The sequence below is a fragment of the Protomyctophum parallelum genome (genome assembly GCF_964188405.1).
Source record: "Protomyctophum parallelum genome assembly, chromosome: 3".
Lineage (NCBI taxonomy): Eukaryota > Metazoa > Chordata > Actinopteri > Myctophiformes > Myctophidae > Protomyctophum > Protomyctophum parallelum.
The window spans coordinates 31,259,951-31,274,634 of record NC_139698.1 but is presented as its reverse complement, the minus strand read 5'-3'; the positions used below and the strand labels follow the sequence as shown (position 1 = coordinate 31,274,634).

The 14,684-nt window shown below is 38.2% G+C and overlaps 1 protein-coding gene across 1 annotated transcript; it reads left to right on the top strand.

Moving 5' to 3' along the window:
* Positions 1–119: 119 nt before the first annotated feature.
* LOC310856350 (xylose isomerase-like) lies at positions 120–8,855 on the top strand. Its single transcript, XM_083761729.1, has 14 exons — positions 120–227; positions 575–651; positions 745–817; positions 1,387–1,499; positions 2,415–2,440; positions 2,926–3,063; positions 4,011–4,120; positions 4,380–4,475; positions 4,612–4,695; positions 4,831–4,957; positions 5,137–5,242; positions 7,708–7,890; positions 8,015–8,089; positions 8,521–8,855. Exons 1-14 carry the CDS (start codon positions 200–202, stop codon positions 8,602–8,604), a joined length of 1,320 nt encoding a protein of 439 aa, XP_083617855.1. The 5' UTR covers positions 120–199; the 3' UTR covers positions 8,605–8,855.
* The last annotated feature ends 5,829 nt before the right edge of the window (positions 8,856–14,684 follow it).

Genomic DNA, 14,684 nt, shown 5'->3' with positions numbered 1-14,684 from the left:
ATATATATAGAGAGAGAGAGAGAGAGAGATAATTATAAATATATATAGCCTATAGAGAGAGAGAGAGTCTGGTGACACCTTGTGTCAAAAGACGGAAGTGCGTCGTTTTATTGGCGCAGAAGGCAGGCGGACGGACGCGATCGAACTTTCACCCCGACCCAGAAGTTGTTTGTGACCAACTTGTTGTGAAAGCCTGGAAATGGCATCGGAGAAAGAATTCTTTGCGGGTAATGATCAGTTTGTTTAACAAACCCAAAAGTGCTGCATGTAATCTGCAGCAGTGAATGTATGTGCTGTCTGTTTCACAGTAGCCTACGGCGTGCATATTGAAAGAGCAATCCTTCGGTTGGTGTATTAGTTTATGAACTCAAAACAGTGTCCCGCTGATGTTTACAGCTATGATTTAACCTTAGCATCTCATATCTGTACAGTTTAGAGTTTTGCAAAGTGTATATCTACCTACACTAATATATACATTAACGTTATCATGAGCCTAAGTTATGCCTATGGCCTCGGCCTGTGTGGAAAAAATTGTTAACAGCAGTGCAGCTTGTAAACTGACTTTCTTGCACAGGCATTCCAAAGATCCTCTTTCAGCCCGATGCTGGAGCTCAAGATCTCCTGTGCTTCAAACATTATAATGCACAACAGGTACGATCTCGTTCAACAACAATTAATTGTTGTAACATTTAACTTGTAAAATGGTGAGTTCCCTTGTGTACTTTTTGTATCCCGACCCTATAGGTTCTGATGGGTAAGACGATGGAGGACTGGCTGAGGTTTTCAGTCTGTTACTGGCATTCTTTCTGTGGAACTGGTAGGGCAGTGATTCTAAACCCTTTTAATTTCAGTTTGATTGATAGGCTATAGGATATGCATGATTACTAGGCAATGGGCCCGCATTTGATTACAAGAAGAAGAATAACTCTGGGATCCAACCACACTAAACTCTCAATGTTTTTGGGTCAATTTGGTTCCATTTCAGAGTTACAGACTCATCCATTGGTTCCTAACTATCAATTTATTATTGAGCTGGGGTCCCCCTGGAACCCCCATGTCTTTCAGAGGTGTCATGGGGTAAACACAGCTGCAGCTAAATTAATTTAAAAAAATGATTTGCGTATACAACCCCAGCTGTCTTTACCTTAATTGCTATGACACATCATTTTCATTACCTATCTCTTAAGCCTAATTTATATTTTTTCATATGACAGTGTTGTCGTTTTTCAGCATGTTGAAATGTTTTGCCATTGAACTGACAACATTGTATGACAATGTATAAATTAGGCTTCATTTGTTCATTCGTGCTGGGATTCTTATATTGAAATCCTTATTGGGGGTTGATATTTGAAATGTTTATTTGTGTCACTTGTTTCCATGCATCAGGTGCTGACCCTTTCGGGTTTCCAACCCTTCACAGAGCATGGAATGAAGGAACCCCCATGGAATCAGCCAAGAAAAGGCTCCATGCTGCTTTTGAGTTCTTCACTAAACTTGGTGTACATTTATGAGCTCCTTACCCTATATTATGTCCTTGTACGGTTTGATTGATTTAAGTATTTATTAACAGTTTGCAGAATTACAGTACATTCCAAGCACAACTCAATACAAAAACTGTTAACTGTGAGTGGACGACACCATAAAGCATTCCACTTGTTTACAAGAGGGTCCACGGGATTCATTCCACGTTACTTTTTGAATCATTCAAAACACAATGGTCACACTGACATGGTCGTTGAATGTTGACGTTCACACAACCAGACCAGTGTCCGTGTCACAAAGTCCCCTGAACAGATTAGTCACATTTTAATTTAATAAAAGCTGATATTTTATTTACATTGGAGATTCACATAATGTGCAACACAAATTATATAAACAAGACAAGTCTAGTACTGCATGACCACTTTGTTGTGCATATCTTGCATGAATTAAGATGTTCTTTAGGTAATAAGCATTGTTTATGGCCACCTTTTATTTCAGTGTTTTATTATAGTCATGTTCCTTCTGTTTGTCTCAGAGCAGACTAAAGGCTCATACATAGTCTGGATTTTCGGTGGTGGGGTGACCACCGAACTACAACATGACGTCACGAGCCGCGGTGAAGAGCAAACCACCGCCACCGCTCCAGCCCTTCTCTCTGTTTTTACTCACCACCGCTCAACGTTATTTCAGCTCCGGTGGTCAGCTCACCACCGGAGCGGTGGTCACCTCACCACCGAAAATCCAGACTATGAATAGGCCTTAAGAATCAGATAACCTGGGTTGAGCCTTTCACACCCACTGCAAACATGGGGCTTACCTGGGTCATCATTGCTTTGGTTTGAAAGAGTTATAATGGATACCACATCACAATGAACTGACCATGTATTTCATTATGATATTTAATGACATCTGCTTGTGTTTGTACTTTGTAGGTGAATTATTACACATTTCATGACAGGTAATTTAATTTACTTAAACAAGTATTTTGTTCGGGTTCAGGTTTATTTGTCATATAGATATAGAGTATAAATACAATAAATTATTTTGCTCAGAGCTCTGTCTTGTATTGAAGGAATGGTTACTTGTAGCTGTTTGCTTTCTTGCATAGACACGTATGTTGCAATGAGACAGTGTTAATAATAATTGTCTGGATACAGTGATTCAAGGCTCTAACTTGCATCATGCATTTTAGACAATGCACCTTAACAAAGAGAACCTAATTTCCACACATTTAAACATGCATTTGTTAATGCAATTGTTAACCACTTCAACCCTATATTTAGTTGGCTGGTGTCCCCCAGTGGTCTATAGTTGGCTCCCTCCTTTTTCTCTCTACACCACTTAACTGAAAATAGCTGTGAGTTTGTAAATCTGTTATATTCAATGAACAGGCTTCATGTGGTTACGGTAAATAGAACATACATGTTCACCATCTTTTCCCAGAGATATGGCACCAGAAGGATCCAGTCTAGAGGAGTCCAACAGGAACCTGGATGAGATGACAGATCTGGCTCTTCAGCTGCAGAACCAGACTGGGCTTAAGGTTCTGTGGGTCACATGCAACCTGTTTGCTCATCCAAGGTCAGTTTAGTCTCTGTCTCACTGCAAATCCTGCTTTATTAAAGGACCACTTCACTTTTCAACCTATCTTCATATGGTCCTCACTACCCTTCCACCAGTGACATCACCGATGGGGAATCCAAGCTAATAGAAACTGCAAGCTTTCTATTCCTGAAAAGTTGCAATACGATAATGGATGGAAGCCATTGTTCTCACGATAATAAAAAAAAAAGAATCTGCCTAACGATGGTGGTGCCACTGGTGGACGGGTTTCTGAACTGCCCACAGCCCTCCTATGAGACACAGTAGGAAATAATTGTGGTATCTTATGACCATTAGTGAGGACCAATTATATGAAGATAAGTTGAAAATTGGTGAAGTGGTCCTTTAAATAGGAGCCTTAATGGTGGGTTCCTTCGTGACAAGAAACCCGCTCAATCTTACTATAAATGCACCAGGTCTCTATGTACGTATGAACTTCTGTAATCTACGTAACTCGACAACCCACCGACTTCAAATTTGACACACAACGTTCCACACCACCACGGCGAGTGCACTGCCCGGCCTCGAGTCAGTCGGATACACAGTTGTCCAGAAACACCACAAAAGGCTCTGGTCAGGCTCTGCCAGTGGACTTAATGAGCCAATTGATTGCCATGGCAACCCCACACCTGCCATTTGATTACTTAACCAGTCCACTTTTCACAGTTAGTTTGCACTTTTCAGACACAGGCAGATACAGAGATCTCCATATATAATAGGCATAAAAGGGACACAGACAGACGGTTAAAACAGATGCTAAGACAACGTGTATTGCATACTAGGTTTCCAACTTGCATCGTTCCCAAGTAGGCCGGTGGCCGACAGGCACAGGTCTAATATGTATAATGGCCCATCAGGACAAGAGATTATTTCTTATTCAGATCACTTCCTTCTAATGCTTAGGGATGCTAATATATCTCTCCCAGGTACATGAATGGTGCAGCCACCAACCCTGACTGCCATGTTCTGGCCTATGCTGGGGCACAAGTGAAGAAAGGACTGGATATTGCCAAGAAGCTGGGAGCTGAAAATCTTGGTAAGAGCGAGATGATGGGAAGCCATCACATCTCAAACAAGAAAGAATATACTGCACACTCAGTGTAACTCCATTTAGATTCCAATGTTTTGACAAGCTGTGTGTGCAGTATTCTTCGCTGTTTGAATCTAGCTGCCATCTCGTAAAGACTGTAGTGTGTTTATGTACTTTCTTGTTGGTAAATAATAATCCTGTTATACTAAAGTAGTTATTAAAGTTATACTTTTTCTAATGTTATACTTTTCTTTTATCCTCATAGTGTTCTGGGGTGGCAGGGAGGGCTTCCTCTCCACACTGAACACGGATGTTGCTGCCGAACTGAAACACATGGCCAATTTTTTCAAAATGGCTGTCAGTACGTAATGAGATTATGCTACATAACCTTGACATGTATTGTTTACTTTAATACTGTAAATGCAGGTAAGCACTGCGTAAAGCGGTGCAAATGTAGTGTGTAATGATAATGTGATTTTTGTTCTCCCTATAACCAGAGTATAAAGAGAAGATTGGGTTGAAATGCCAGTTCCTCATCGAACCCAAACCTAAAGAGCCTTGTAAACACCAATATGATTATGGTACGATTTCACATATTGAAAAGAAAAAGTCAGTTGCAAATTTTAGCCATAGAAGTGGACACATTGTTTCAAAGATGAAGCTGTGATGATCAATTCATTAATTTTATATGTTTCTTGTGTGTATGTCCTTTCTAGATGCAATGACCGTCATTGGCTTCCTAAAGACTTATGGCCTGGACAGTCACTTTAAGTTAAACATTGAGCCCAACCACACGACTCTGGCAGGGCACTCCTATGAGCATGATATCCTCATGGCCTCTGCGTAAGACGTCTTTCTTGACTACCTGATCTAATCATTCATACCATAAAATGTACTCTTTGCAAAGTAGTGAACAATCTTGTAGAATGTTCAGATGTAAAGATTAGAGTGCAGTAACCGTTTTTATGAATGTACCCAAAATGTTTCTAGTATAGCTTCTATCCATCTTTTCTGCTGGGCAGGTTTGGCATGCTGGGCTCAGTTGACTCCAATACAGGCTCTCCTGACCTGGGCTGGGATACGGATCAGTTCCCCATGGACATCAAGAACACCACCTTGGCCATGAAGGTGAACCATTAGAAAAACCCATCAAGACCTGAGGCCAATTCTAAAAATGGCTTCTAGTTAGCAGTTCTGCTAAGTTTTCAGAAAAACAAAGAAAGAATATTAATGTTGCTATATGTAAGGGACATATAAGGGGCATAGACATTAGATGGTGGGCCAGAACACAATCAATGGCTAATTTAGGACCTGGAACCTGCCACCAACAACATCTATACCAGTATAAATGTACCAAGTCTCTGTAATCCACGTAACTCGAGAACCGTTCGCCCCACCGACTTAAATTTAACACACGCGTTCCACGCCACCACAGGGACTGTAGTGCCCCGTGTCGAGTCGATCGGACATACTGTTGTCCAGAACCATCACAAAAGCCTCTGCCCGGCCTCTGGACCTGATCACCCCTACTGTATACCTCCATATATGAAGCTGGCCTGTTCTGACATCACATATCTCCATATATGGAGCTGGCTTGTTATGACATCACAATGATTGTTCTGACATCTGCATAGACATAGATATTTGGGCATGCCTGACAAAGAAGTCCATATATGGGCTTTAAGGGACACGGACATAATAACTTGGTGGGGCATTCATTTCCAACTTGCATCGTTCCAAGTAGGCCAGTCCCCTACGGGCACCGCTCTAGTTATATACAATAATAACTATATTGTTATAAAGGTTAATACATAAAGATGTATGTGGTTTAACAATTGATAGAAATGCATGTGTAATCAAATGTTAGGTCAGGTGCGCACAGAAATGCTTACCGGTATGTAATTGTTTTTGTGCAGGCCTCATCCTTGAATGTGGCACTTGGAAGATATTTAAGTTTCAAAAGAACATTTTATCTGGAGACAGAGCGATGCTGCTTTTCGAACAAGAGCTCTTTCATGGTTCAAGGTCTTTTAGAATGGAGAGAAATAATGTATCGTTAAGGCATGTGAAACACAGCTTTGTCTTTAGTTTGAGACGTGTGAGATGTTTTTCATAATTCAAACAAGGGAAATGCAAATGGAACATTCATCCTACCCAGTTTCATCAATTCAAAGCTTTTGCTGTGATGCTGACTGTCCATATCCTACCTGGACTGTCAGTCAGCTGTTGTAAAATGTTTACAAAATAATTTGCCAGGCCAGATATTATCGCTGGCAGGACGGTTCTGGCCTACCCTGGGCTCCCTGTTGCCTACCACTATATCATCTCCGTCCGGGAAAAATGTTACTTTTCAGGACTAAAAGAAAAAAAAGGGGGAAAAGTAGCAGATCTACAAGCTCGAAATTTGACGCTTCATGCTGCATTTCGAGCTTGTGGATCTGCTACTTTTTATGCTCTAGTAGGACGCTGTAGTATGATCAAGTAGGGAGTTAATTTACAAAAAAACACATTTTCTTTTAATATGGAGATAAGTGAGGTGCTGGAGTCACAAAAGGATCATGAGAAAAAAAGGGAAGCTCCGATTCGGTAAAAAAACTAAGAAAAATCTATATCTATCTGTATCTATGTATCTAATATCTATATTTTATTATAGATCTATTCTCTCTCTCTTTCTCTCAGAGAGGAGGACACTGTAGCAGCACAGACATTTCAAGCCTTTTCTAGTACAAAAAAGTGCTAGTACAAAAAAGAGACATTTCGACCTGACTCTGATGAAGACGTTAGGTCGAAATGTACAAAAAAAATCTATATTTTATTATAGATCTATTCTCTCTATCTCTCTTTCTCTCAGATAGGAGGACACTGTAGCAGCACAGACATTTCAAGCCTTTTCTAGTACAAAAAAGTGCTAGTACAAAAAAGAGACATTTCGACCTGACTCTGATGAAGACGTTAGGTCGAAATGTTAGTCTCTTTTTAGTAATGGCACCTAATAAAAAAGTCTTGAAATGTCCGTGCTGCTTCAGTGTCCTCTTCTGCATCTTGAGGCGCGTTGGTAGACTCTCTTTGTTCTAAATATAAATAAATATATATATAATATATTTTTTCAGAACAAAGGTAGTCTACATGAGTCAGCTAACATTTATGTTGCAGTTAACAAAAACATCGGTCAAATCCGACAAAGCAATCTAAATCACTCAAAACAAAAACATACAAAAGAAGTTTCCGAAAAGAAAAAAAAGTTCTTTGAAGTTGAAGTTGAGAGGCTATGTCTGGCTGGGGGTCGTCCCTATTCCCTGATGCCGTAGATTATTCCCTGAATCTACGGCAAATAAAACAGTAAGCATCTTTGCTTACTATCCCAACGACTATATTTCTGCTAGTGGGTGCACTTGGTTAAGGGCTCCTGCGGGTCTTAACAAAGCACTGACAGGGTGCAATTCTAACTCCATTTAAAAAAAAAGGGTCAACAATCATGCTATCACTGAGTTTTAATCGGTAGCTGGGGCCTGCTATTCTATCTGTATCTGGCAGTATAGTATTGCACAAAAGCATTTGTTTGAAGGGATATTATTTTTTTAAACTTTTTCCAGATTATTATTGAACAAGGTGGCTTGCAGCCAGGCGGTCTGAACTTTGATGCTAAGGTACGTAGAGAGTCCACAGACCCTGAAGATCTGTTCATTGCTCACATTGGAGCCATGGATGCATTTGCCAGAGGGCTCAAAAATGCTGTACGCATCATTGAAGAAGGGGTTATCACTAACATGGTGAAGGTATGTGGCAACTGCTAATAATTCCCTCTAATGTAATGTATAACAATCATTATATTATATTATATTACATGCCATTACCATGTGACGTCTGCTCTGCTGCATACTATTTGTGTGATTTGAACAGGAGCGCTACTCCAGTTTCAGCCATGGAATTGGTCAGAAAGTGGAAGATGGAAGTGCATCATTAGAGGAGCTAGAGGTAACGTGGCTTCACATCTTATTTGTGGAATTGTATGTTCAGTGCATTTATATCATAGCCGATCTACAAGTTGTACAACAGTGTCAGCAAAGTATAAATCAGGCTTTCGTCAAACGAGGGGCTAAAGTAATTTACTCATGCTGTGCACCTACTATAACATGCAATAGTGTAGTCTAAGCTGATTTATCGATTTATCGCCAGATATTGATGAATCTTTAAACAAACACTATAAAAGAAATCTTATGGGCCATATTTGGTTATTGTCCTAACTCAATAAAATGGACACAGCTTTAAATCCATAAATAAGCAAGCTCATTGTTTCTCATTATGTAACACCATGTTATATAAGTTGTTTCACACACCATATTGAATATTTTCTGGAATAAACACTGTGATTTAGCTGTGTAATTATTTTTTTGTTTTGTTATTAGGACTTTGTCAAGCAAAATGGAGAGCCAATGGTGACATCAGGGAAGCAAGAAAAATATGAAGCCATCTTTAATCACTACATATAAAGAGTATTTGGCTATTTGACCTTTAATGCCAAGTGTGTGCAGATGTCTTTTAGCTGTGAAAAAAATGACTGTTTCTGTAGGTTAATAGTATTAGCAGAGGTAGTGTAAATAAGTAATGTATTTCAGTGTTCTCTGTTAACGATTAGTTATTAATGCAGTCATAACATTGTAAAATGTAAAGACAATAACAATATTTACATTAACTGTTGGTTTAAAGTAGTCTAATTCCACAATGATGTATTAAAAGCCAAATATTTGAGAGCGCCTCGTCATTTCTCACTGCCAGAAGAATGTGGCGAGGATCTATGCCAGCGGGCCTTCTCGTCGTGGGCAGCATAAAACTGAAAATCCACTCTGGAGGTGATGGAAGGAACACACCAACCCATCATCAGTCACACAACGGATACAGGTCTAGTGGCCACCTCAATGTTAAATTAGCATCCCCCAAAAATATATATAAATTTAAAGAAAAATAAAAGTAGTCTGGCTATGCTTTGGAAAATGGTTGGAATAAATGTAAAGTATATATGATTTGAACATGCCCAGTATCTCTTTAAAACAACTTAATTGACCATCATCATCACCTTTATTTATTCACGGAAATACAGTTGACATTCAGCAGATGCTTTTGAGTTTTTATTTTTTTATTCGAGCCTTGAAAAGTTAAACTTACTGCAGCATTGAAAGAGACTTGAACACAGAAAGTCTGTACTGAAAGACGATGAGATTAGACCACTGCGCCATGAGTCAGACACTCTGCCAAAGTCTCCTGGTAATTTTGAAGTGATCTTTTGTTTGTTAGCCTTCAGTTAGTAAAGTTGAAAGAATTGAGTCCTGAACACAGAATCACATTAATCAAATGCTTTGAGCACTGTTTTGTACATTAGTGTAACACCCGGGAATCGAACCCAGGTCCCCCGCACAGAAGGCCAACATCTTAACCACTAAACCAAAGCAGCTGCCTATGGCGAAGGGGAGATATGAGACTGTAGATGATATTGTAGCAGTGGCTCACAGGCTGGGGCTGTGAGCCACTGCTACAATGGCCTTCAGATAGCTCTACATGTTCAAATCCCTGTTCGCCTATAATTTAATGCTGGGGTGTTTCAACTTTACTAACTGAAGGCCAACACACACAATTACCAGGAGACTTTGGCTTAGGGTGTCTGACTGATGGTGCAGTGGTCTAATGATGAGTCTTTCAGTACAGACTTTCTGTGTTCAAGTCTCATTCAATGCTGCAGTAATTTGAACTTTTCAAGGCTTGAATAAATAAATAAAAACTCAAAAGCACCAGGAGACATCTGCTGCATGCCCAAAGGTGCCTTGGCTCAATGGTGTGGTGCGCTTGATCGGTTGCCTCTGCTACAGACAGTTGGCAGGTTCAAGTCCCATGTCATCAAGGTGCTGGAGGACCATCGGGAGACGGTGCTCTCTCCCCCTGTTTCCTGAGATGTAACGGTTGGGGATTATGTCTGAAAGAACCCTGTCCAGCTAACCTTTTACCATGAAAATGTCCAATTTAACATACTCTTTGACTTACAACCTCTCAGCGTGCCCTTTTCCAACTGGCCTGGAAGCCAGACACCAAGTTTTGGGCCACCAATCAGGGCCCAGTATGCAAATACACAGACTATTCTGTCAGATGATGGGCAGAAACCATGAACTATAGTATGTCGTTTTTTCATCATTTTCATATTTGTTTTTGAAATCGTTAAAAAAAAGATGAAAATGATTAAACAAATATACTATAGTGTGTAGTTTTTTCATCGTCAAGTCAAGAAAAATGACATTGCCAAAAGTTCCAGCATGTGTCACAGTAAGCTGAATAATAAAAAGTGTGAATGGAGTTTCTAGGTGAAAGTTATTTTTTGACGTGCCAAAATCTATCATTGAGCCCCATGTTAAAAGTCTCAAATTTGAAAGCACTATATTTCTAAAACTGACACCTTTCAAAAATTCCTTTTCAGGCAAACATGAGTAAGATGAACCTAAGTAGGCTAGAATGGGGTTGGTAGGTTTAAGTATGTAGGGCTAGTAGCATGCCAAAGTTTGTGCTATTGCCATAGAGAATGCATTGTGTTGTGGAGGATGAGAGGAATGCTCTCATCCTCCGCAACACCCATTCTCATACACCGCTATACATCACAAAGATATTTTTGAGGATTTGAAAAAAATGAAAAATTGAAAAAAAACGATGGGTTATAGCCCATCGTTTTTTTAATTTTTGATTATTATTTTTATCCTCGTTTTTCATCATTTTGGACCATGGGCTATAGCCCATATCGTACGGCATACTATAGCACGCCGTTTTTCATCATTTTTGAGGATTTAAAAAATAAATTAAAAAACGATGGGTTATAGCCCATCGTTTTTTTCTTTTTTTTTCTTCTCGTTTTTCATCATTTTGGACCATATTGTACGGCATACTATAGCAAGCCGTTTTTCATCATTTTTGCCATTGAGCCCCATTGTAAATTTGAAAGCACTATATTTCTAAAACTATGAAACATTTCAAAGATTCCTTTTCAGGCAAACATGTCCACCGTAAGATGAACCTAAGTAGGCTAGAATGGGGTTGCTAGGTGTAAGTATATAGGACTAGTAGCATGCCAAAGTTTGTGCTATTGCCATAGAGAATGTATTGGGCGTTTAAGTTAAATAACTCATAAACTACAAACCATAAAAATAAAAAAAAGTTCCAGCATGTGTCTCCACAGTAAGCTGAATAATAAAAAGTGTGAATGGAGTTTCTAGGTGAAAGTGACTTTTGACGTGCCTATAGAGCTGCCATTGAGCCCCATGTTAAATGTCTCAAATTTGAAAGCACTATATTTCTAAAACTATGAAACATTTCAAAGATTCCTTTTCAGGCAAACATGTCCACCGTAAGATTAACCTAAGTAGGCTAGAATGGGGTTGCTAGGTGTAAGTATGTAGGACTAGTAGCATGCCAAAGTTTGTGCTATTGCCATAGAGAATGCATTGGGCGTTTAAGTTAAATAACTAATAAACTACAAACCATAAAAATAAAAAAAAGTTCCAGCATGTGTCTCCACAGTAAGCTGAATAATAAAAAGTGTAAATGGAGTTTCTAGGTGAAAGTGACTTTTGACGTGCCTATAGAGCTGCCATTGAGCCCCATGTTAAATGTCTCAAATTTGAAAGCACTATATTTCTAAAACTATGAAACATTTCAAAGATTCCTTTTCAGGTAAACATGTCCACCGTAAGATGAACCTAAGTAGGCTAGAATGGGGTTGCTAGGTGTAAGTATGTAGGACTAGTAGCATGCCAAAGTTTGTGCTATTGCCATAGAGAATGCATTGGGCGTTTAAGTTAAATAACTCATAAACTACAAACCATAAAAATAAAAAAAAGTTCCAGCATGTATCTCCACAGTAAGCTGAATAATAAAAAGTGTGAATGGAGTTTCTAGGTGAAAGTGACTTTTGACGTGCCTATAGAGCTGCCATTGAGCCCCATGTTAAATGTCTCAAATTTGAAAGCACTATATTTCTAAAACTATGAAACATTTCAAAGATTCCTTTTCAGGCAAACATGTCCACCGTAAGATGAACCTAAGTAGGCTAGAATGGGGTTGCTAGGTGTAAGTATGTAGGACTAGTAGCATGCCAAAGTTTGTGCTATTGCCATAGAGAATGCATTGGGCGTTTAAGTTAAATAACTCATAAACTACAAACCATAAAAATAAAAAAAAGTTCCAGCATGTGTCTCCACAGTAAGCTGAATAATAAAAAGTGTGAATGGAGTTTCTAGGTGAAAGTGACTTTTGACGTGCCTATAGAGCTGCCATTGAGCCCCATGTTAAATGTCTCAAATTTGAAAGCACTATATTTCTAAAACTATGAAACATTTCAAAGATTCCTTTTCAGGCAAACATGTCCACCGTAAGATGAACCTAAGTAGGCTAGAATGGGGTTGCTAGGTGTAAGTATGTAGGACTAGTAGCATGCCAAAGTTTGTGCTATTGCCATAGAGAATGCATTGGGCGTTTAAGTTAAATAACTCATAAACTACAAACCATGAAAATAAAAAAAAGTTCCAGCATGTGTCTCCACAGTAAGCTGAATAATAAAAAGTGTGAATGGAGTTTCTAGGTGAAAGTGACTTTTGACGTGCCTATAGAGCTGCCATTGAGCCCCATGTTAAATGTCTCAAATTTGAAAGCACTATATTTCTAAAACTATGAAACATTTCAAAGATTCCTTTTCAGGCAAACATGTCCACCGTAAGATGAACCTAAGTAGGCTAGAATGGGGTTGCTAGGTGTAAGTATGTAGGACTAGTAGCATGCCAAAGTTTGTGCTATTGCCATAGAGAATGCATTGGGCGTTTAAGTTAAATAACTCATAAACTACAAACCATAAAAATAAAAAAAAGTTCCAGCATGTGTCTCCACAGTAAGCTGAATAATAAAAAGTGTGAATGGAGTTTCTAGGTGAAAGTGACTTTTGACGTGCCTATAGAGCTGCCATTGAGCCCCATGTTAAATGTCTCAAATTTGAAAGCACTATATTTCTAAAACTATGAAACATTTCAAAGATTCCTTTTCAGGCAAACATGTCCACCGTAAGATGAACCTAAGTAGGCTAGAATGGGGTTGCTAGGTGTAAGTATGTAGGACTAGTAGCATGCCAAAGTTTGTGCTATTGCCATAGAGAATGCATTGGGCGTTTAAGTTAAATAACTCATAAACTACAAACCATAAAAATAAAAAAAAGTTCCAGCATGTGTCTCCACAGTAAGCTGAATAATAAAAAGTGTGAATGGAGTTTCTAGGTGAAAGTGACTTTTGACGTGCCTATAGAGCTGCCATTGAGCCCCATGTTAAATGTCTCAAATTTGAAAGCACTATATTTCTAAAACTATGAAACATTTCAAAGATTCCTTTTCAGGCAAACATGTCCACCGTAAGATGAACCTAAGTAGGCTAGAATGGGGTTGCTAGGTGTAAGTATGTAGGACTAGTAGCATGCCAAAGTTTGTGCTATTGCCATAGAGAATGCATTGGGCGTTTAAGTTAAACTAGAAAGCAGTTCCCTGCAGAAACTGCGTGGGCTCGCCAAAAGACGCAATGTATATAATGTACAGTAGAAAATGTATTAAAGCTGAAGGAAAAGTTTTAAAAAGAATGTATAAAAATTGGTAAAAAGAATAAGCATTAATAACTGCATAAAGCGGAATAAAGTATGTGGAAGTAGTACGATGCCCAAAAAGTGGCAGAATAAAGTAAGTAAAGTATTACTGTCTACTAATGATTTGTAATGTGTGAATAATGCTTTACAATGTATTCTTGATGAATTAAGAAAAGGTAAAAAAGAAAAAGAAAAAAAAGAGTCAATCCAATGGAGTATACATATAAAAGCATTCATGAGCTTAACAGAAATAGCATACTTTTACATGTAAAAAGAAGGTTCAAATAGCGTATAGGCCTATCTTTAAAAGCATAAACACAATGATTATTGATAATGGTCTAAGATTTTTCTTTAAATGTAAAAAAATAATAATATTAAGTTCTTTATTAAAAGTTTTTTCTTTTTAAGTTTAAAAAAAAAGTTAGTTTTTAATTTTTAAATGTTTTTAATTGTTAAATTTTTTTGAAAAAAAAATCCAATTTTTTCCAATTTCTTTTTTTTTCAATTTTTTCATTTTTTCAATTTTTTTCATTTTTTTCATTTTTTTTAATTTTTTTTATTTTTTTTTAATTTTTTTTAATTTTTTGAAAATACTTTTTTGAAAATACTTTTCTGAAAATACTTTTCTGAAAATACTTTTCTGAAAATACTTTTCTGAAAATACTTTTCTGAAAATACTTTTTTGAAAATACTTTTTTGAAAATACTTTTTCATCTATCTGATCTATCTGTGTAAAGGCCATCCAATTGCACAAATAGCAGACCTACAAGCCCACAAGGTATCGCAGAGCAACTCATTGAGATCTTGTAACTTTAATTTCAGCCCTGTAATTAAGCCCTTATATGTCTCAGCTGTGGAAGTGTAAAAGACTGGGAGTGGCGCGCAACTTGATCTCTTATTTTACAATGGTTCTGAATGGGG

Bases quoted from the DNA above. Each gene is read 5' to 3' on its own strand.
- LOC310856350 (XM_083761729.1), top strand. From the start codon at position 200: ATGGCATCGGAGAAAGAATTCTTTGCGG. The intron at 228-574 runs GTAATGATCAGT...TTTCTTGCACAG, and splicing joins GGAGAAAGAATTCTTTGCGG to GCATTCCAAAGATCCTCTTT. The intron at 8,090-8,520 runs GTAACGTGGCTT...TTTTGTTATTAG, and splicing joins CATCATTAGAGGAGCTAGAG to GACTTTGTCAAGCAAAATGG.